The following is a 20,358-nucleotide window of genomic DNA, read 5'->3' as shown; positions in this document are numbered from 1 at the left end:
TTATAGATCCAAAGCTTAATTGACTCTACAAAGAAAAGAAATACAGGAGGAGAGCAGGTTTTGAAAGGTGAAAAAGGGTTTCATTTCATAGCTTTGAGTTGATAGACACACCAAAAGACATATACTAATGGGATTCAGAGATAAGAGGTAAGAGCTTGGAGGAAGGTTAGAACGAGAGCCTGTACATTTTGGAAATTATAATGTATGCTTTGAGAATGAATGAATTTACCAAAGAAAAAAAGAGGAAAAAACAAAAGATGAAACTGAATCTTGAGGAGAGAGGATTAAAGAACAGGTAAAAGAGATGGAAAGAAATAGGTTGACAGACAAGTCAGTGGGCCAAGATCAGGAGAGTGATGTGCCACGGATGTTAAGGCAGGAAAGTTTGAGAGATTTGTTCAGATTAATCCAGTATTTATTGAATGACTGTGGTGATTGTTTTCTTGTGTAGCAGAGGAACCTTACGAGTGAGAATTGAGGAAAAGCCATTGAACTTGATAGTTGTGGTACGTTACCATGTTGCTGTAACTATACTTCTTGTCTATAATCTCTTTAAATACAGAAGTTCTTTTTATTTATTTTAATCTCTGGCACAGTGTCTGGCATATTGTTAAGTGTTCAGTAGTAAATATGTAAAATGTTACATTGAATATAAAATGCACAGATTTCTCCTGGGATATAAAATATGTTTTTACCATCTAGCTTATCTCTTCCATTGATGTCAATTCCCCCTCCTGCCTTTGAAAATAGTATTCTCTACTTTTTCAGTGTTTTTTCCTAGGGGTCTTAGCTCCCTAGCGAGGGATCAAACCTGTGCCCCTCATAGTGGAAGCAGGAAGTCTTAACCACTGGACCACCAGGGAAGTCCTTTTAGTGCTTCTTTGATTCTAGTTGTAATCGCCAATTTGTGCATACTAAGTCGCTTCAGTCATGTCCGATTCTGTGCAACACTATGGACTGTAGCCCTCCAGGCTCCTCTGTCCATGGGGATTCTCCAGACAAGAATACTGGAATAAGCTGCCATGTCCTCCTCCAAGGGTCTTCCTGACCCAGGGATTGAACCCACGTCTCTTAAATCTCCTGCATTAGCATGCAAGTTCTTTACCATTAACGCCCCCTGGGAAGCCCTTCAACACCAATAATCTCCTTTAAAATCAATTTTATTATGTTTCTCTACTTCCGGCCACATCCTTCAGTGTTGCTTTTTAAACCCCTGTATTACACTTCCTTTCTTCCTCCCATTACTCACCCTTTAACTCAATATAAAGAAGACAAATCTAACAGTCACGGCTGTACAGAGGTGGCTTGGGCTTCCTGGGGGCCATACAGAGTTTTCTGTTTGGTATTTGGCAGAGTCAGGACCACCGCTGAAGGGAATTTGAGGGTATTGAACATAGGTGGTTAGATGGCTCTTTTAAAAAATTTCAGCTTTACTGAGATATAATTCATGTACTGTGTTGCACAATCAGTGGTTTTTAATAATAGTCAGTCACTTTGTTTTGCTCCCTCTGCACCCTCCCTCCCTCTCTCCACCAAGCAACCATGAATCTACTCTGTCTCTATGGATTTGCCTAATCTGGACATTTCATATTAATGGAATCATATGTGGTCTTGCATGACTGACTTTTTTTCCTTCACTTATTTAGCATTATGGTTTCAAAGTTCATGCATACTGTAGCATGTGTCTGTACTTCTTTCCTTTTATATGGCTGAGTACGATTCCATTGTATGGATATAGCACATCTGTTTATTCATCAGTTGATGCACATTTTACTGTTATGAATAATGCTGGCTTTAAACATTTGTACATAATTTTTTGTGTAAGCACATTTTGGTGGCATTCTGGCAGCAGCAGCCTGAAGAGGTTGGGTAGAATTGCTGGGTCGTAAGGAAACTTTGTTTACCTTTTTGAGGAACTGCCAGACTATTTCTCAAAGCAACTGCATTATTTTACATTCCCATTCAGCTGAGTATGATAGTTCCTTTCTCCACATCCTCACCAACCATTTTTATTATCTTGTCTTTTTGATTATAACATCCTAGTGGGTATAAAGTTGTATCCGATTGTAGATTTGTTTACTTTACATTTCTTCTTTGTATATATTTGAATACTTGACCTTTATGAGATATGATGTTTTATTTCATTTAGTGGATTGTCTTCACTTTTTTTTTAATGGTGTCCTTTGCCGTACAAAAGCATTAATATTTGATGAAGTCCAGTTAATTTTCCGTTGGTTGCTTGTGCTTTTGGAGGCATATCTAAGGAAATGTTCCCTAATCTAAGGTCACAAAGATTTATGTTTATGTTTTTTTCCTAAGACTTTTATGGTCTTGGCTCTTATATTTAAGTCTCTATTTTGAGTTAATTTTTAGAAATTTCATGTGGTGTGAGGCAGGGGGTCCAACTCATCCTTTTCTATGGGTATCTTGTCCTCATAGCGCTTTTTGAAAGACTGAATGGCTTTTAAGGCTCCTTCTGACTCTGAAGTTTCTATGATTCTTTGTATCATATTGATTTCTGTTACTGCCATTATTATCCAAACAGATGGACAGTCAAGATTTCATATGCTGGCCATCCTTTTCCCAAGGATACGTTGTGTCTAAAAGCAGGGATAGCTATTATTAGTCTTTTATCAGTTTGTTCTAGATTTCTCAGTTGCTTTCGTGTCTATCCTCCTTTGCTCCTTTTGCGCATAACTTCACATATCCCTCCACCTTTTTTTGGCATGGGGACTGTTCACTCAACTTAATTTTATTTATTAGCTATGTCATTTAGATAGCTCAGAGTTTCTTCTCAAGCCTAACTACAATCAAATAAATATTTCCTCTGGATGTACCACCAACACCTAGAATTTAACGTGAAAATAGGTGTTCAGTCTTCCCCTAACCATAAGCCCTCTCAGTTTTCCTCTTTGTTCTCTCTTGGTATCTTAAACCAACCTTCGAGTTTTCTTAGCTGTCCCCCTCATTCATTGTTAAATACTGCAGATCATTACAAGGTAAAAGCCCTAGGATCCATCCTTTCCTTTCTATAGGTATAGCTGTCTTCTTGCTGATTTTCTAGACCCTGGTTTCTTTCTGTGTTTGGTCTTTACTCAACTGCTAGAATAATCCCCCTCAAACACCCTTCTTGTTAAATCACTTCCCTGATCCTAAACCCACAGTATTAAATTCATGTGACACAAGTTAGCATTTAATCTATGTGTTTTGCTTTCCTTGTCTCCTGTTACTTCCCTGAAAGGATTCGGTAGTTGGCCTTGTTCATTCTTCCTTTGTTCTCGTCCTTTTCTCATTGCTCACACTCCTCTTCTCCTACTATGCTTTTGCTCCTCTTCTCTTCTGAATCTCATTCCCTCCAGTGATTAAGCCCATCTGACTCCTTTCCTTTTTTTGGCATTCTTTTCAGTACTTAGACATTTAGTTTGTCTGGTAATAAGATCCACGATACTCTTCATTTTTTGCTGTTTGTTTTGGGTATACTACTTTTTAAAAACCTTGCTTCATGTGGGAACTGTTGTGTCTGTTTCACTTATGGCTCTCCTCCTTTCCTACCTACAGTACAGAGTAATAATAGCTGTCCAGTCCATCTTCTTGGTTGATGGAGCTATATAAATTTTGGGGGGAGGGAAATGTGTGATGTTTAGCATCATCATCATTTTTCAGTTTTAGAAATGCAAAATAATGCCTTTTGTGCCATTACTTGGTTTTAATTTTATATATTTTGTTTTATGCCAAGTTTTGAAAATGGTGTTCTCAGTACAGTAAGATGGAACTCAACAACATATTACTACAGATAGTAAATCTACACTAACCACCAGATATATCAGATTCACTCAAGAAGATGGTTAGCTTTTGGGAAGCTGGCTAAGTATTTGCTCTAAGTGCATGATAGCCTTAAAGCTAGTAGTCACCATTTAAGCTATTAAGATCCTTGACAGTTTAGTAGCAAAACAGTCACCAGCATCCAGAATAAACTTGCCAGGTGGCTCAGTGGTAAAGAATCTACCTGCCAATGCAAGAGACCTGGGTTCGGGCCCTGGGTTGGGAAGATCAACTGGAGGAGGAAATGGCAACCCACTCCAGGATTCTTGCCTGGAGAATCCCATGGAGAGAGGAGCCTGGCAGGCTACAGTCCATGGGGTCTCAGAGTCGGACACGACTGAGCAAGTGCGTGCATGAGCACCGCACCTAGAACGAGGGGTAGTGACCTGCTGTCTTTCGTCTGTTGTCTGAAGCTGTGCTTCTGTTGCTGACCTCTTCTTAAAAAGAAGCATTTCTTCTCACAATTTCCATGTCCTCCAAAGTCATTAACAGGAGGGAAAAGAGGGTTATTGGGGTGGAGCTTGTCTGAGAGAAGATACAAAGCAGCGGGCAGCTCCTGGCCAGTGGCTCGCTGTCTCACTGTCTGCCTGCCTACCCCTCTCTCTCACCTCAGGAGCAGCAAGTTGACTTAAAGATAGTCCTCAGTTAATCACACCTGATTAACGTCATCAGTGCAAGCTTGCTTTCTTATTCCATTATTTTCTTTTTAATCCTTTACCTTCAGTCTACATGCCTGTTCGTTTCTCCTGTTCACATGCGCCCACTCTGATGTGTCTGTTTTATGTTCTTATGCCTACATATTTGTTTGAAAGATATGTAGTATAATTATGGTGTGTCTTTAACTTATACATGGTATTTGCTTATTTATTGTTTAACTCAGTGCTGTGCTTTTAAAAATATGTTCATGCTTCTGTAGGTTCATGTAAAGTGTGTTTTCTGAAAGCTACATGGAATTCCATGTTTGTATCTATTCCATTTTGATTTTACATTCTAGCAGTCATGGAGATCAAAGTTCCTTCAGGCTGCCTACTACAACATCATCACAGTGAACATTCTCACACAGGTCTATAAAGCCTATTGCTTGAATTCAGATTTAGACAGCCTTATCTGGGAATTTGTCTGGAACTTATCCATCAGTGTGGGATCACTGGATCATAGGATATACCCTTAACATTGCTAAGTACGGCCGTATCACCTAACAGAATGCCTGCATCCGTTTGCACTCTTACCGTAGTGCACAAGCGTGCTTGCATCCCACATCTTGCCGGTACCTGCTATTACCCACCATTCTGATTTTAGCCCCTCTGATAGGTATAGTGCTATCTCATTGTTTAAATTGGTATTTTTCTCATTGGTTTTACTTTGATCATCTCTTAATATACTTGTTAACCATTTGAACTTCTCTTTCTGTGAGTTCCCTACTCATATCTTTTGGGCATTTTTCTATTGGGCTTCTTCTGATGTTCATATCAAACTGTAGGAATTCCTTGTCTATTCCAAAGGTTTAATCCCTTGTCAAGTTTAGATGCTGCAAAAGCTTTTCCTTGTCTGTCATCTCTCTTAACCCTGTTCATGGTATTCTTTATTGAACAGAAATCCACCATTTTTTTGAAATCAAATCCACCAGTTTTTTTTTTTTTTTTTTTTTTTTTTTTTTTTTACCATATAGTCTCTATTCTCAGAGCCTGAATCAGGAAGTCTTTCTGCTCCTTAGTCTTTTCTGTCACTGGTTTATCCACAGAAGCCTGTTTACATGGCTTTTGAAGAGATGTCCTTCCTTTCTTTCTCACCTATGACTTGGAGGAGGCTTGACGGTGTTAATGTTTGGCTGCCTCAACGGAGGAAAACAGTGTGAGAAAATTGATGTGTGCTCCTTTCTCTAAGCCCTGTTCTTCCACCCACAGAGATGAGCCCCTGTGACCCTGTTTGTAGCACATGAATCCTGTCTGCTCAGCTGCAGCTGATTAGCAAGTGCCACATACCTACCCAAGCTGAGCCCTCAAAATCTTCCTGCAGGGAATTTGGAATTATGACCAATCTCTGCTGACCCCTTGAAGGACATGCAAATCAAAGGGTTTGGGGGTGAACATCTTCATGTTCAAGGAGAAGCTAGTAACAAAGTAACAGAGAAAAAACAAAGTAACAGGGAAAAAAGCCTTCTGGCCCCACAGAGAGGGAGAATGATTGAGGTACAATGTGAGAGGAGCTGTCTTGAATCCCGATTGCTTTCCAATTTCCAGTTGTGTTCTCTTCTGAAACCAAAATTATGTATATTGCATTTCCTTACATGTATTAGTTGGAGTGGCTAACTGCTCTAACAGATAGACTCCACAGTATATCATGGCCTTAACACAAAAGAAGTTTATTTTTTACTCACATGAACAGGTCAAGATGATGCTAAGTTGGTGGGATGGCGACAGTGGAAGGCTCTGTGCCACACAGTTATTCAGGAACTTGGGTTGATAGAGGCTCTGCCATTTTCAACACTTGACTCCCAAATGCCTCCCTCGGTGTCAGCATCCAGCCTGAAGAACGGAAATGGACACAGAATTCAATACATGAGAAGTTGTATAGATCAGGCCTTGAGCTGGCACCTGTCATTCACATTGCTTTGCCTGGGACTCAGTCACATGGCCACATTTAAGTATGAGAAGCTGAAAAATGTCATCTACCTGTGGACCGAAAAAGGAAGAGAACATGGGTTTGGTGAACAGCTAGAGATTGCCACATAGTGTTTATTATCTGTGTGATACTCTAGTGATACCTGTATATCCTTATAATCTAAGTTCCAGTTTTTTCTTAAACTTGTTTGAGTTGGTTTCTATTATTTGTATCTCAGTATGTGACGTGTTTCAAAATAGTTGTATTTAAAATAGTAGAAGAAATAAAGACTGATTATTCTATTTTCTCAGGGAAGTTGGGTCGATTTCCACCTATGATGCATCAGCAGCAGGCACCCTCAGATGGCCAGACCCCTGGGGCTCGTTTCCAGAGGTCTCACCTCGCAGAAGCCTTTGCAAAGGCCAAGGGATCAGGCGGAGGTGCTGGAGGAGGAAGTGGTGGAAGAGGCCTGATGGGGCAAATTATTCCCATCTATGGTTTTGGAATTTTTTTATATATACTGTACATTCTGTTTAAGGTAAGTGAAATCATCTTGATTGTATTACATCAATGAAAATCTATTATCATCATAATAAGAATCATTGTCAGCATTAAAACCCTTTGTATTTCGGAGCCCTTTTTCAAATCTACCGTCTCTTTAAATTTTGCCTCTTCTTTAGAAGATACTTTAAGATAGCTGTTATCTCAGTTTCATAGATGAGAAAATCTTCACTCAGAACCCAAATAATTTGCCCCAGAATTCACAACTGAAAATGTAGAAGCAGGGATTGAATCTGGATCCTTCTAATTGCTAATCTATTGAGCAATAAAATTCAAAGCCTACCCTCTTGCTGCCCTTCCTGGTTTTTTCCTTGACTGGGCATCTTTGCAAGCTGTAAAGGCATAAAGATGTTCTAAGAAGAACTTTATCATTAAGGTTGGCATTGTGATTTCCAGGCAATCACTGTGAGGCCAAGTAGTGACCGTGCCAACACCACATCAGTTGTAGTAATTCACTCAGTCGTGTCTGACTGTATGACTCCATGGACTATAGTCTGCCAGGCTCCTCTGTCCATGGGATTCTCCAGGCCAGAATACTGGAGTGGGTTGCCATTTCCTTCTCCAAGGGATCTTTCTGACCCAGGGATTGAACCCGGGTCTTCTGCATTGCAGGCGGGCCCTTTACCATCTGAGCCACCAGGGAAATCCTAATAGTAGTGATTCTCCTGAAACAGAACTGCCACATCCTGAAACTAAGCCTGATATTTCCTCTCTCTGAGGAGACATGATTTGGGTCCTTTTGAAAGTAGGCTCCTAATTAAGTTCCATGTCTAGGCAGGCCATGGGCCTTAGCACTGCAAGCAGAGGAAGCAGATTCACTCTGCCCTCCTAACTAGAGTACGAGGTCACTTTTCCCCTGCCTAGCAATTCTGCTGGCAGCCCAGGTTGGGTCTTCAGTGAGCATGGGCAAAGCACATGACGTGTGAAGAGAGTTTTCTTGTGCCTCAGTAATTTTTTACTTGGCAAGCTTCTGTTGGCTTTTGTTTTTTGAGATGTTTCTCTAATGTTGCTGTTTGATTTGATTTCTCCCAACCTTTTTTTTTTCCCATTTAATATGAGGGGTTCCGTGACTTTGAGGTTCTGAGCTGCTGTTGATGTGCTGTACCTCCTTCACTTCTCAGCTCTCAAGGGGGAAGAGTACTCCAGAGGATCGGAAGTGCCCTACTGCCACGCCTGGAAATGCCCACAGGAAAATCAGTAAGTGCCCTTTCAGTATTTCATGAGTCTCATTGAGTCAGACAGCTGTAAAGCAGCCAGAGTGACAGTCTGTGGGTATGCCTTAAAAGCATTTCTCAAAAGTTGTCCCAGTTTAATCTGACGGTGTTTTTACCTTAGCTGGCTTCCCTGGTGGCTCATATGGTAAAGAATCTGCCTGCAGTGGGGGAGACCCAGGTTCGATCCCTGAGTCAGGAAGATCCCCTAGAGGAGGAAATGGCAACCCACTCCAGTATTACTGCCTGGAGAATTCCACAGATGGGCTGTAGTCCTTGGGGTTGCAAAGAGTCTGACACGACTGAGTGACTAACGCACACACACTGGGAATTCTCAAAAGTTTCCATGTTGATATTGGGCTTTTAAGGGACAGACTGTTATGAAAAGTACAGAACTGTCAGTTCAGTTTTTTGTTAACATATATTACAAATTAATATTTTACACTTAGGACGGGTTTCTTGTCATTTCCAGACTTCAGAGTATTGGCAGCAAATATCTTTATTTCACATAGAGGAAAACTGAGGCAGTGAGATCAAGTCAGTTGCCAAAGTCAGTTATTAGATCTAGGGGTAGAGTTTAATATTCTGACTCTTGAAACATGATCATCAAATATTTATGGACCAACTAGCATATTCTGTGCTCTCTGGAAAAATGAAATGTATATGGCATGCCTCCTCGCTCTGAGAATTTATAGTCTAGGATGAATGTTAGGAGAATATAACTGGTGAAAAGTTTATTGCCTAGAAAAAGGGGAGTTGGTGAAAGCCTTCTGGGAAATCGTGTCTAGCTGTGGAGGAGGCCTGATAGGGAGCTTGAGTAAGACACAGCCTGAAACGGGGCAGCTGTGCGTGAGAAGGCATGAAGAGTAGGTCAGTTAAGCTGTATTGTTGAAGGCCTTGGAGGCCAAACTATGCTGTGGATACTGAAGCCTCATCAGAGGTTTTTTTAAAAGAAAGACATCATCAAAATGAAGAAAGTCTGCGCCACTAAAGCATCTGCCCTCAGCCATAGTTGCAGTTTAATTTTACTCTGGATTCACTGTGAAAATAGATAGCCCAGTGGCTTCTGCATCCTGAAATCTTAAATATTCAGATTTAAGTGACTGCAGTCCTTGCTGTATTCTTAATTGAGATAGTGTCTAACCAAAAGTAATGGTAAACACATCATAAAATTAAAAAAAAATATTTGTGAGCTAAAGAGTAGCAAATTCATAATGTCACATAATGCATTTAAAACAGAAAGAAGTAAATGAATTCCTAAGAGCAGCTGTCTTATGATACAGTAGCAGTTGTATCAACTTTTTCCACTTCGATTTTGAATCATACACAAAATAAAAATAACCCAAGCATATACGTGGCACAGATGTTAATTGGATGCAGAAGAATATGTTATAAAAGTACTAAAAAGCCTCTGAAATGTTATATTTTATAGTGACCCTCTAAATATATCTGCGTAGGATGACGCTCAGATATGAAACAGAAAGACATGAACAACATTTTATTTTCCTATTGCTTTAAAGTTTATTTCATGTCCTGATTGAGTGATTTGCTTTTTTTATTTTACTTTTAGGACCTTAACATTGGTTTCAGTAGATGTGCTCCTTTTGACCTCTCTTGAGAAGACGGGGGGCAAGGTTACACAGTTCAACCACAGATGACTGAAGTAGGAAACCTGGGGTCAGGAATGTGTCAGCCCTAGTGCAAGTCTTTTCCTTTTGAAGACTTAAATTGTCATCTTCGTTATGTTTTCAGATCTTAGGTACAGATGAAATAGTGCTTATTTCAAGACTTTAATACCTTTTCTGAAGACCTTTACCAGATTTGGTACTTCATCCTCAAGTATTATTTGAATTAGAAAGATGATGTTTATCTTCATTTCTTCTTGGCTGACTGTGTAGGGCTGTGTTTTTCACTTGTAGGTGTTTCTTTGGCGGGTTCTGCTGTGTTTCTGTGTGTAAGAGAGGGTGATTTATTCATCAGTTTCTAAACGTGTATCCTTTAGATCTTGGTACCTAGACCTCAGTACCCTTTGTGTCCTGATTGGGTTAGCTGCAGAGACTGTCAGTCTCTCCTCTGAGTCTCAGGACCAGCCTGGATTATTGTAGAGCGTCACAGCCAGCTGTGTTTCAGAAAAGAGCTTAAGGAGTTGTATATGATGGTTCTCAGATTGATGCTTGTTTTTCAGCCAATTTTGAGCTTGTTCAACTGCAAGAAAAACTGAAGGAAACAGAGGAAGCCATGGAAAAATTAATCAACAGAGTGGGGCCTAATGGTGAGAGGTATGTTTTCACTTAACAGGGATCAGACTGTTGCCCATTTAGAGAGTTAATTCAAAATTTTATTTTTCTTTGATTTCTGGCCCACTTGCTTTCACTTTATATATTGTTATCATATTAGTCATTTACATATTTCACTTAACATTTCCATTTTCACACTTTCAAGTGTCATTTTCAAGAGTATATGTTCTATGTTGTGCAATGTTATTGTGAGAGTGAGTAAATTTGTGAGTGGATGCCACAAGGTAAAATGACTGCATTTTAAGGAAGTCATTTTCCTAGCTGTCTAAAAATGGCATTATCTTAAGTAAAACAAGATTATTAAATACTGTGCTTTCTGTTGGAGACAAAATGCAAGGAGCCCAAGTATGCTCAAAGTAGTCATTTGTTTTATGTTGACTGTGCCAGAACAGAACTGGATGTGTGAAATAGGTGTCGGGAGCCAAACTAGCCCTTTAGGATGCCCCACGGCAAAGACACACTCCTCGCTACAAGGCTGGCTGAGGATCTGAAATGGTGGCTTTGGGGGTTAATGGAAGTGGGCATCAACTAAGAAGACACGGGTGTAGGAAGGCTAGAGAGGAGAAACCAGAATGTGAGATTGAGGACAAAGAGGGATTCGGTTCACGCTAGGCCTTCTGACAAGGGTGGAGTAGGAACTGGGGTGAATGGCATGCAGGAGGTCCCATGCAGGAGGATGTCTTGAAAGGTCCCTCCTGTAGACCCAGGGGCTCAGTGTAGAGTCTTTGCCTCAGAAAACTGCTCTACCTTGGCCCCTTCTGTTTGCCATCCATGGTGCTATTAGCGCCCTGTACTCTTTTCCCTGCTTTCTGGCTCCTGCCTTGCCCATCCTTGGCTGGATATGAAAAGAGTAAACATCTTCAAATTATAGTCCCTTGGTTTGGCTTTTCCCTGCAATGTCTACATTGCTGCTGAAGTGACCTTTTTAAGAGTGATCCCTTAGCCAGGACATGGAAGCAACCTAGATGCCCATCAGCAGATGAATGGATAAGGAAGCTGTGGTATATATACACCATGCAATATTACTCAGCCATTAAAAAGAATTCATTTGAATCAGTTCTAATGAGATGGATGAAACTGGAGCCCATTATATAGAGTGAAGTAAGCCAGAAAGATAAAGACCATTACAGTATACTAACGCATATATATGGAATTTAGAAAGATGGTAACGATAACCCTATACACAAAACAGAAAAAGAGACACAGATATACAGAACAGACTTTTGGACTCTGTGGGAGAAGGCGAGGGTGGGATGTTTCAAGAGAACAGCATCGAAATATGTATATTATCTAGGGTGAAACAGATCATCAGCCCAGGTTGGATGCATGAGACTAGTGCTCGGGCCTGGTGCACTGGGAAGACCCAGAGGGAGCGGGTGGAGAGGGAGGTGGGAGAGGGGATCGGGATGGGGAATACATGTAAATCCATGGCTAATTCAAGTCAATGTATGACAAAACCCACTACGATATTGTAAAGTAATTAGCCTCCAACTAATAAAAATAAATGAAAATTAAAAAAAAAAAAGAGTAATCCCTGCCTCTCTGGGCCCAGCACCCTTGAGCTTCTTTTGGTCCAGAAAGCAAAGTGACCATCTGGCCTTCTCCAGAGCAGTCAAGATAGGTGTTCTTATCTTTACATGAATATATCTGTGTGAGTGAGTAATACTATTTGGTGTTATTAGCACTTACTAAGAACCAAGCTCTAAGCTAAATACTTTATATACATTATCTATTTCAGTGTTTCGTATGAGTGTGACTAAACTAGTTTGTGCATCTGTATGTTTCTGGCCTTTTCTGCCCTTGCCCTGTACCACTCAGTCTGGGTAGGCAAGTACCAGACTTTTATAGACCCTTGTGCCTCAGAAAATATCATACCCTCGCCTGGTCTGTTTGAAGCCCTAGGCAACACCTAAGGGTCAGAAAACAATCGGTGAGTGTCTGTGGGCAGGGCCTCCCACCTGGGAGACCCAATTACTGGACCTTGGGATAAAAAACTACGTGAAGATATTTTCAAATAACATCTGAAGATATTACTCACTGCTGTTCAGACTCCCTTAGCGCAGCTCACGTAATGCTACCATGCATCCCATCTGTCCGTTGTCCAAGCTCGGGATGTGGTCCTGTGGTTCCTAACTACTGTCTGTCCTCTTTGTGCCGGCCAGGATTGCGTCTCCACATCTCATGTGCAAAGCAGAGGAGTTGCGTGTCTCCTCCACCACCCTGCCATCACCACTGCATGTGGAGGTGTGCCACATCACTGTTTCTGGGGCAGTAGGCCCTAGCTCAGGTTATTTACTCCTTGTCAGATGCTGGAGTGGGGACTCTCTGAGAACACATGGATTGCATTGCTGCATGGCAACGATTGTGTGAAATATTTCCACAATACCTGTCAGGAACCAGGGATCAGCTCTCCTTTCACTCAAGAGAGCATAGCTCTGTCTCCCTTTCCCAGATCTCATTTTCCAGTCCACAGGAGGTGACTTTCTCTCTGAAACTCCTTAATCTAAAACCTTTTATCCTTATAGCTTGGACCTGTGGGTCTTACACCTTCAAAATTGCAAGGCCTAGGTAGCTACATGTTTTATATTCTTCTCCTTTTTATACTTAAATCCTTTAACCTTAGTTTCTGTAGCATTTATTCTTTTACAAGTCTGTGCTTCTAGGGTTATTAGAAGAGCCCAAAATAACCGAGTATTTTTTCTATTATATCAAGATTTTGTCACATTGCCAGGCTTCTGGGGGTCAAGGAGAGGATTTAAGACAAAGAAGACATGTTCATTTCAGCCTTCCAAGTCCTTTTATTTAATATCACTCTGTAACTGTAAGATTTTGCTTAAAATTCCCAATATATGCCATTTCTAATACTTTATTTTAGTGCTTATGAAAGAATATGGGAAAAGCTTATAATACTATCCAATGAAACTTCAGAAAGCTTTCACCTGTGAGCAATATAAGTCTGCACACTTTTTAAAATAATTAGGCCTCCTAGAAGGTTGGTATTATGCCATGTTATGTCTGATTTAAGCAAACTCTCTAGTCCCGGGACACAAAGACCAAGGAAAGGATCTGGAAACCAGAATTGAGGTGTCCTTATTTCATCCTTGTGATCAGCAAAATTTCCTTCCTGGAGCAGCATGTGCAGCTGTAATTATTTACCTAGAAGCATGGAGTGCCCCAAGAGGAGACACGAGGGTGCAACCTCTGGCAGCAGACACTTTGGCAGGCATGTTGAATATCTCTGTGGGACTCCACATTTCTGGCAGGCATCGTTGGGATCTAAACTCTTTGAGGACAGGCTTAGTCTCTTGTCTGTTCACTGCGTTCACATAGCAGGTACTAAGTAAATACTTGCCGTTGAAAGAGTATATAGTCACTTTTGAGGTAAGCATTTGTACTTACCATGGTAGAAGAGTAAATCCTACCTGCTCCCTGTTGACATCCTTCTCTTCCTTTCCTGATCTTTGTATTCAGGGTTCTACAGGACATGTCACATAGATAGCTCCTCTTTTCCTCATCAGACAGTAAATGTCCTTTGAATGAACATCCAAAACAAAGCTCATCATCTACCCACAGATGAGCCTCTTCTACCTGTAATGTTCCCCATCTCAGCAAATAGCTCCACCAGCTACTTAGTTGCCCAAAAGAGAAATTAAATGTCATCTTTGATTCATCTTTTCTTAACTTCTCATATCTCATTAATTACCTGTCCTGTCATTTCTTCTTGGTTAATAAGTGTCTCCCTGCAAAACATTCTAAACTACCAGGGCAGGAATTATCCTTCTTATTCCTGGTGCCTAGCACAGGACAGTAGTAGGCTTTAGAAAAGTATTAGTTGAAATGGAAGAATGAGTGAGCAAATGGAGAATGCCTTAACTTTTTTTCCTTAAAGAAATTGGTGTCTTTTAATTTTTTTTTTTTTTTTTTTTTGTCCATGTTGTGTGGTATGTAAGATCTTAGTTCCCTGACCAGGGATCGAACCTGGGTCGCCTGTATTGAGATTATGGAGTCTTTGGACTGTCAGGGAAGTCCTGAGAATGCCTTTACTTTTGACATAGGTCAAAACTATCTCATGTGGTTTTGTTTCCTCTAATTTGCCTCACTTCACTTTCTGCTTTCCAAACCAGTGGATTACCTCTTTCAACCCTTCATTATTATGTCCCTGTTGCTTTTGATTAAGAGTAGAATGTTTTACATGACTTACATAGTCTGGGCTCTGCATACCTCAGTTGCTTTATCTTTCCCCATTGCTCTTTCTCCATGTCTATGATCCAGCCACACTGAGTACTTGCTTTTCCTCTGAAGTACCTGTGCATTTTTGCTTCTAGGACTTTGCATATACTTTTTTCCTTTGCTTGGTTGTTGCCCCCAACCCCCTCGGCACAGACACTTATTTTATTTCTTAATTGTCTTAGAGGTCTCAACTTAGTCATCATTTCCTCTGAGAGCCTTTCCCTGGACCCACAACTTGGTTAGGTTTTCCTCCTACATGCTCCCAGGGCACCTATGTTTATTGGATATTGTAAGCATCATGTTACTTCCTTATCTTCTGTTAACTTTTCTGTCTTCCTTAATGCCTTATAACCTTCTTGAGAACAGGGAATTTTCATTATTCAGACTTGCATTCCTAATGCCGGCACATTTGACAGTGTCTGCACATGTTAAAAGATTGAATGAGGTAGATGTAAAGAAAGTACTTTGAAGCAGACATTTTCAGCAACACTTGGAATATTTTTGGCACCTTTTTGATTTTACAACCCTGTATGGTTGTCATTTGCAAGTATTATTTTCTCTGTAAGGCCCTGCATCTCAGAGAGAAAAGATGTGCTCTAGGAATGTGTATTAGTTTTCTGTGGCTGCTGTAATGAATTAACCTGACCTTAATGCCTTAAAACAACATACATGGTTATCTTACAGTTCTGTATGTTAGAAGTCCTACATTGGGCTAAAATCAAGGTGTAGGCCAGCCTTTTCCCTGCATTCTGGAGGTTCTGGGGTAAAATCTTTCCTCGCCTTTTTCAGAGTTTAGAAGCTACCCGTATTCCTTGGCTCATGAACTCTTGCCTCTACTTTCACAGCCAGCAACAGTGAGTTGAGACTTTAGCCTCTTCTGCCTCCCCCTCTGCTTTTAAGGACCTTCATAAATGCATTGTGTCCTCCCAGATAATCCAGAATACAGTCCAAACTGGTAGGAATATTGTGGCATCAACCAAGATAAAGCACAGAAGAATGAAGAGAAGGCTTTGCAATATGAGTCATGAGTTCAGCTTTGAGCATGGCTGAAGAAACATCAGCGCATCCGTGTATTATACATGTACAGCTGAGTCCCTTCACTATCCACCTGAAACTATCACAACACTGTTAATCGGCTCTGCTCCAGTACAAAATAATATGTTTGAAAAGAAAAAAAATAAACAGAACGTCCATGTATGATATATAGCAGCAATAGTAAATTGAGGTATTGTGGTCAGAACAAAGGACACAAGTTTGGAAGTGTCCATTTGGCTGGGAGTAAGAGGAGGAAAAGATGAGATTACCAAATCCTTGAAGCATGTTATGTCATGTGGCCATTGCCAGCAGTCTTCTGCTGGTCTGATTTCTTTTCTCATTTGAGTGCTGTTGTAAGAAGCTGTTTCATTCTGTGTAACTCTTGGATTCAGAACTTGATGACTTCTCGGAGTTTTGAAGCATTCAAAGGTCTGAGTTATCTCCCAACTTGACCTTTTATTTTTCTAACGTCTTGGAATCAGCCATAGCCAACCTCACTTAGCTTACCTGTTCATGCAGTTGCTAATGATCCTGGGCCACTAGGACATGGTTTTAAAGGGTGAATTTAAGATTAACTTTAGTATAGTGACAAGGCCTCCAAGTAGAAATGCCCAGGAGGTAACTGGAATTATGAGACTGGCCTTTGTGTAAGAAGTCAAGATTAGAGGTAAAGTCTGAGCATCATATATGTAGAAGTTATGGTTTAGTCTGTGAATTGGCTCTGCTTCCTGAGTGCATGCCTGTAGGAGTGGATAAACAGGAGCCTAGGATTGAGCCTTCAGGAAAACCATATTGTAAGAGGAGGACATTTCAAGGAGAAGATGGGCCGTAATACAGAGAAGTCAAGAAGAATGAAATGTGATAAAAAGACTTTTGGACTTAAGAGTAAAGTCGTCATTGGAGAATTCCCTGGTGATTCAGTGGTTAGGACTCCATGCTTCCATTGCAGTGAATACAGGTTTGATCCCTGGTTGGAGAAATAAGATCCTGTGTGCTGTGTGACAAAAGGGGGAAGAAAGTAAAGTGGTCATTGATTTTCACAAGGTTTGGTAAAATGATGGAGTGGCAGCCAGATTTCAGGGGTAGAAGAAAATGGACAGTGAGGAAGTGGGGACCAGTCAAGCTAACCCATTTATTGGGCAGTTAAAATGTTCATGGCAGTGTGCCTATACTGTAGTGAACTTATCTCTGACATCCAGGATTATCAAACCAAATTGAGACAATGAGGAATCCATGAAAGTGCTATTGCAATAAATTCAGAAGATATAAAGTGGACCGTGATTAATTGCCTAATGCATGATAGAGACCCTGAGTACACTTGAGGACACTTTAGTTTGGAATTCTCTAAGAAAGCTGCTCTCTTCTGTTTCTGCTTTTCTTAGCCTACCCATATCCCTTTTAATTAAGGGCTCTGGTTTTCCATGAATTAGAAAACAAAGTCAAGACTGTTGCATTCAGTAAAATTCAGGATGTATTAAGTACAGTCCAGAGAAGTAACATGTGCAACATGTTGTGATAATCACATAGGCTCTTTGAGCTAAGGGTGACCCAGCTACCCCAGAAGCCTCCCACAAAATGAGTTGTCATAACAATAAGAGTTAGGGGTTATAGAACAGATGAGTAGTTAAGGTGAGTCAGGACTCCTCTGCTGATGGAAAGTATCAAGCAGCTGTTCACATGCATGTAGAACAGACAGGCTTTCCTCAGTTCATAGCTTTGAGACCATTTATTGTAGAAAAAGTGGAGCTCCTGGGGTTTTTATTTTCCTCCCACTGAGATTTGTAAAAATGTTGCACCTACATTTTCCTCATTTAACATCTTAATGTTGACAAGAGAAGCATTTTTTTCTTCTTCCTTGTTAGTCATTAAGGGTAACATAATGTAGGTTAAATGTAAAAAGAAACATAGGCTTGGGACTGGGAAAGATTGATGACACCTCCATGAGGCTGGTACAGAATATATCATTTCTTTCATCTTCATGAGTGTTATATTGACTTCGAGTGCTTTGGGGTTTTAAGAGAATAAGTAGCCTCTGTTAAATCCTGCCAGTAGATAAAACTGGTCCCAAAGCAGACAATTCTCAGTGTTCTGAGTAGGGCTTTGCCTTCCTGTCGATACGATGCAGCGCTTCCCTCTCAAATAGTCACATGTTATCCTTGAGCCTCATCTTACTCATGCAGGCATTTCCCCAGAGCCAGCACAGCTGAATGAGGGGATCACATCCAGGTTTTCTAAACTGTGGAACTTGAGCACTGTGCTTTAAAAATTGCACTGAATGCTATTACAAGTTAGGAGACTAGTTTTAGGTAGAGTGCTGACATTAACTAACAATGTGAATAAATATATAATTTCCTCTCCATGGACCTCAGTTTCCCCAATTCCTTTGGTCTAGATGATTTGTCAGAATGATCCAGCTCTCACATTTTAGGATATGTCTTTATTTCTGCACAAGGAGGTTCAGCCTGGCACTTCTAGGGTTGGCCTAGTAGCATATTTTTCCTTCATTGAGGCGAGTGGTTCAGCACATTTTCTTTTGATGACATTTCTTCAGAGAAAAGTGGCTTGTAGTAAATGGAGTAATGTAAGTAATGGTGAAACCGCTTGAGGATAGGGAATCGGGGCAGTGAGGTGTACTGTGAAAGAACCTGAAGGCTGAGACATCTGGGGTCTTGTCCCAGAACTGACATTAAATCATTCTGGGACCTCGGACAATCACTTGCTCTGTTCTAGGCCTTAGTTTTCCTATTTATAAAATCAAAACATTGAACTAACATCTCTGGTTCCCATCTATGCAGTTCCAGAATCAATTCCTAGAGTAATTATCTGTTGCTATTGAACTTCCTGTTCTAGAGTCCAGGCAGATCATAGTAATGTTTATGTTCGTTGCCTAGGAGTATTTACTACTATCTAGCTGGATTGTCTGCTCTTTCTAAGCAGAGCACAGACTGTGACTTCTGACCAAGAAAAACGATTGCTGCATCAGCTCCGAGAAATCACCAGGGTCATGAGAGAAGGAAAATTCGTTGATAGATCCACTCCAGAGAAAGAAGCTGAGGAGGCCCCTTATATGGAGGACTGGGAAGGTAAACAGTGTTTTCTTCTTTCTTTGTTAACCATCAGCCCAGAAAAGAGATCTTAACAGAATTTTTAAAATCAGCTTTGTTACTGAGGTATAAGATATACACAGTTCATCAATTTTAAGTGTATGGTTGGATAAGTTTTGCAGATATGTAGAGGTGTATAATCATACCACAGTCATGAAATGGCCATGATATTTCCATCATCGCAGAAAGTTACCATCCCCATTGCTGCTAATCCCCTTCTGCCCTGGCAGCAACTGAACTGCTTTCTGTCCCTCTAGCTTTATCTTTTCTATACAAATGGGTCATACTGCACATGTTCTTTTGTATTCTGGCTTCATTGATTTAAGTGTAATGCTTTTGCATGTGTTCAGTGTATTAGTAGTTCTTCTAATTGCAGAGTAGTGTTCTGTTGTCTGGGTACAGTTTGTTTCTCCATTCACCAGTTTAGAAACTTTTGGGCTGCCAACTTTGAGCTGTATTGGTTATACTCTTACTGAGTTGCAAGAGTTTTTTCTATATTCTAGATATAAGTTGTCAGTTATGAATTGTGCAAATATTTTCTCTTAATTTGTGATTTACCTTTTAATTTCCTTAGTGGCATCTTTCAAAGACCAGAAAATTTTTTTTTCATTTTGATGAAGTCTAGTTTATCATTTTCTCTTTTATGATTCACTCTCTTTGTGAGCTTTTAAGAAATCTTTGCCTTACTCAAAGTTACCAAAGTCTTCTGCCTTCTTCTAGAATTGTATGGTTTTAGCTCTTACTTTTAGGCCCATGATTTTATTTTTTAGTTTTTATATATGGTGTGCAGTATCAGGATGAGGTTAATATTTTTCCATATTGATATTCTATTGTTCCAGTTTATTTTGTTATATTTAATTATCTTGGTGTGTTTGTTGGAAATCAACCAACCCTTCCCTTTTGGAAAATGGAAAAATCATTTAACCATGTATAGGTGGGTGTATTCTGGATTTTCTGTTCTGTTTCATTGATCTTTGTGTCTATACTTATACTAATATCACAATGTCTTTATATTGTCTTGAAATCTGGTAAGGCAAGTTCTTCAACTATGTTTTTTTCCAAAATTATTTTTGTAATTTTGGGCCCTTCATATAAATTTAAAATCAGTATGTTCAGTTTAGTTCAGTCGCTCAGTCGTGTCTGACTCTTTGTGACCCCATGGACCACAGCACGCCAGGCCTCCCTGTCCATCACCAACTCCCGGAGTTTACTCAAACTCATGTCCATTGAGTCTGTGATACCATCTAACCATCTCATCCTCTGTCGTCCCCTTCTGCTTCTGCCTTCAATCTTTCCCAGCCTCAGGGTCTTTTCCATTGAGTCAGCTCTTCGCATCAGGTGGCCAAAGTATTGGAATTTCAGCTTCAACATCAGTCCTTCCAATGAACACCCAGGACTGATCTCCTTTAGGAGGGACTGGTTGGATCTCCTTGCAGTCCAAGGGACTCTCAAGAGTCTTCTCCAACACCACACTTCAAAAGCATCAGTTCTTCTGTG

The 20,358-nt window shown here is 40.4% G+C and overlaps 1 protein-coding gene across 5 annotated transcripts in view; it reads left to right on the top strand.

Annotated features, from left to right (window-relative positions):
- Positions 1-20,358, top strand: part of RIC3 (RIC3 acetylcholine receptor chaperone) — a 56,140-nt gene that overhangs the window by 23,265 nt on the left and 12,517 nt on the right. For 2 of the 5 annotated variants that reach the window (XM_065944331.1, XM_065944329.1), the window contains exons 2-5: positions 6,735-6,961; positions 8,106-8,181; positions 10,381-10,474; positions 18,692-18,840. In XM_065944331.1, the coding sequence (XP_065800403.1) occupies positions 6,735-6,961; positions 8,106-8,181; positions 10,381-10,474; positions 18,692-18,840 (546 nt within the window). Of the gene's footprint in view, positions 1-6,734; positions 6,962-8,043; positions 8,182-9,820; positions 9,955-10,380; positions 10,475-18,691; positions 18,841-20,358 lie in introns of those variants that run through there. The other 3 variants (XM_065944330.1, XM_065944332.1, XM_065944334.1) reach the window with 3 other exon arrangements.

Source organism: Muntiacus reevesi, chromosome 9, assembly GCF_963930625.1.
Source record: "Muntiacus reevesi chromosome 9, mMunRee1.1, whole genome shotgun sequence".
NCBI lineage: Eukaryota > Metazoa > Chordata > Mammalia > Artiodactyla > Cervidae > Muntiacus > Muntiacus reevesi.
The sequence above is the reverse complement of the archived record's forward strand: the minus strand, read 5'-3'. Positions and strand labels throughout refer to the sequence as shown.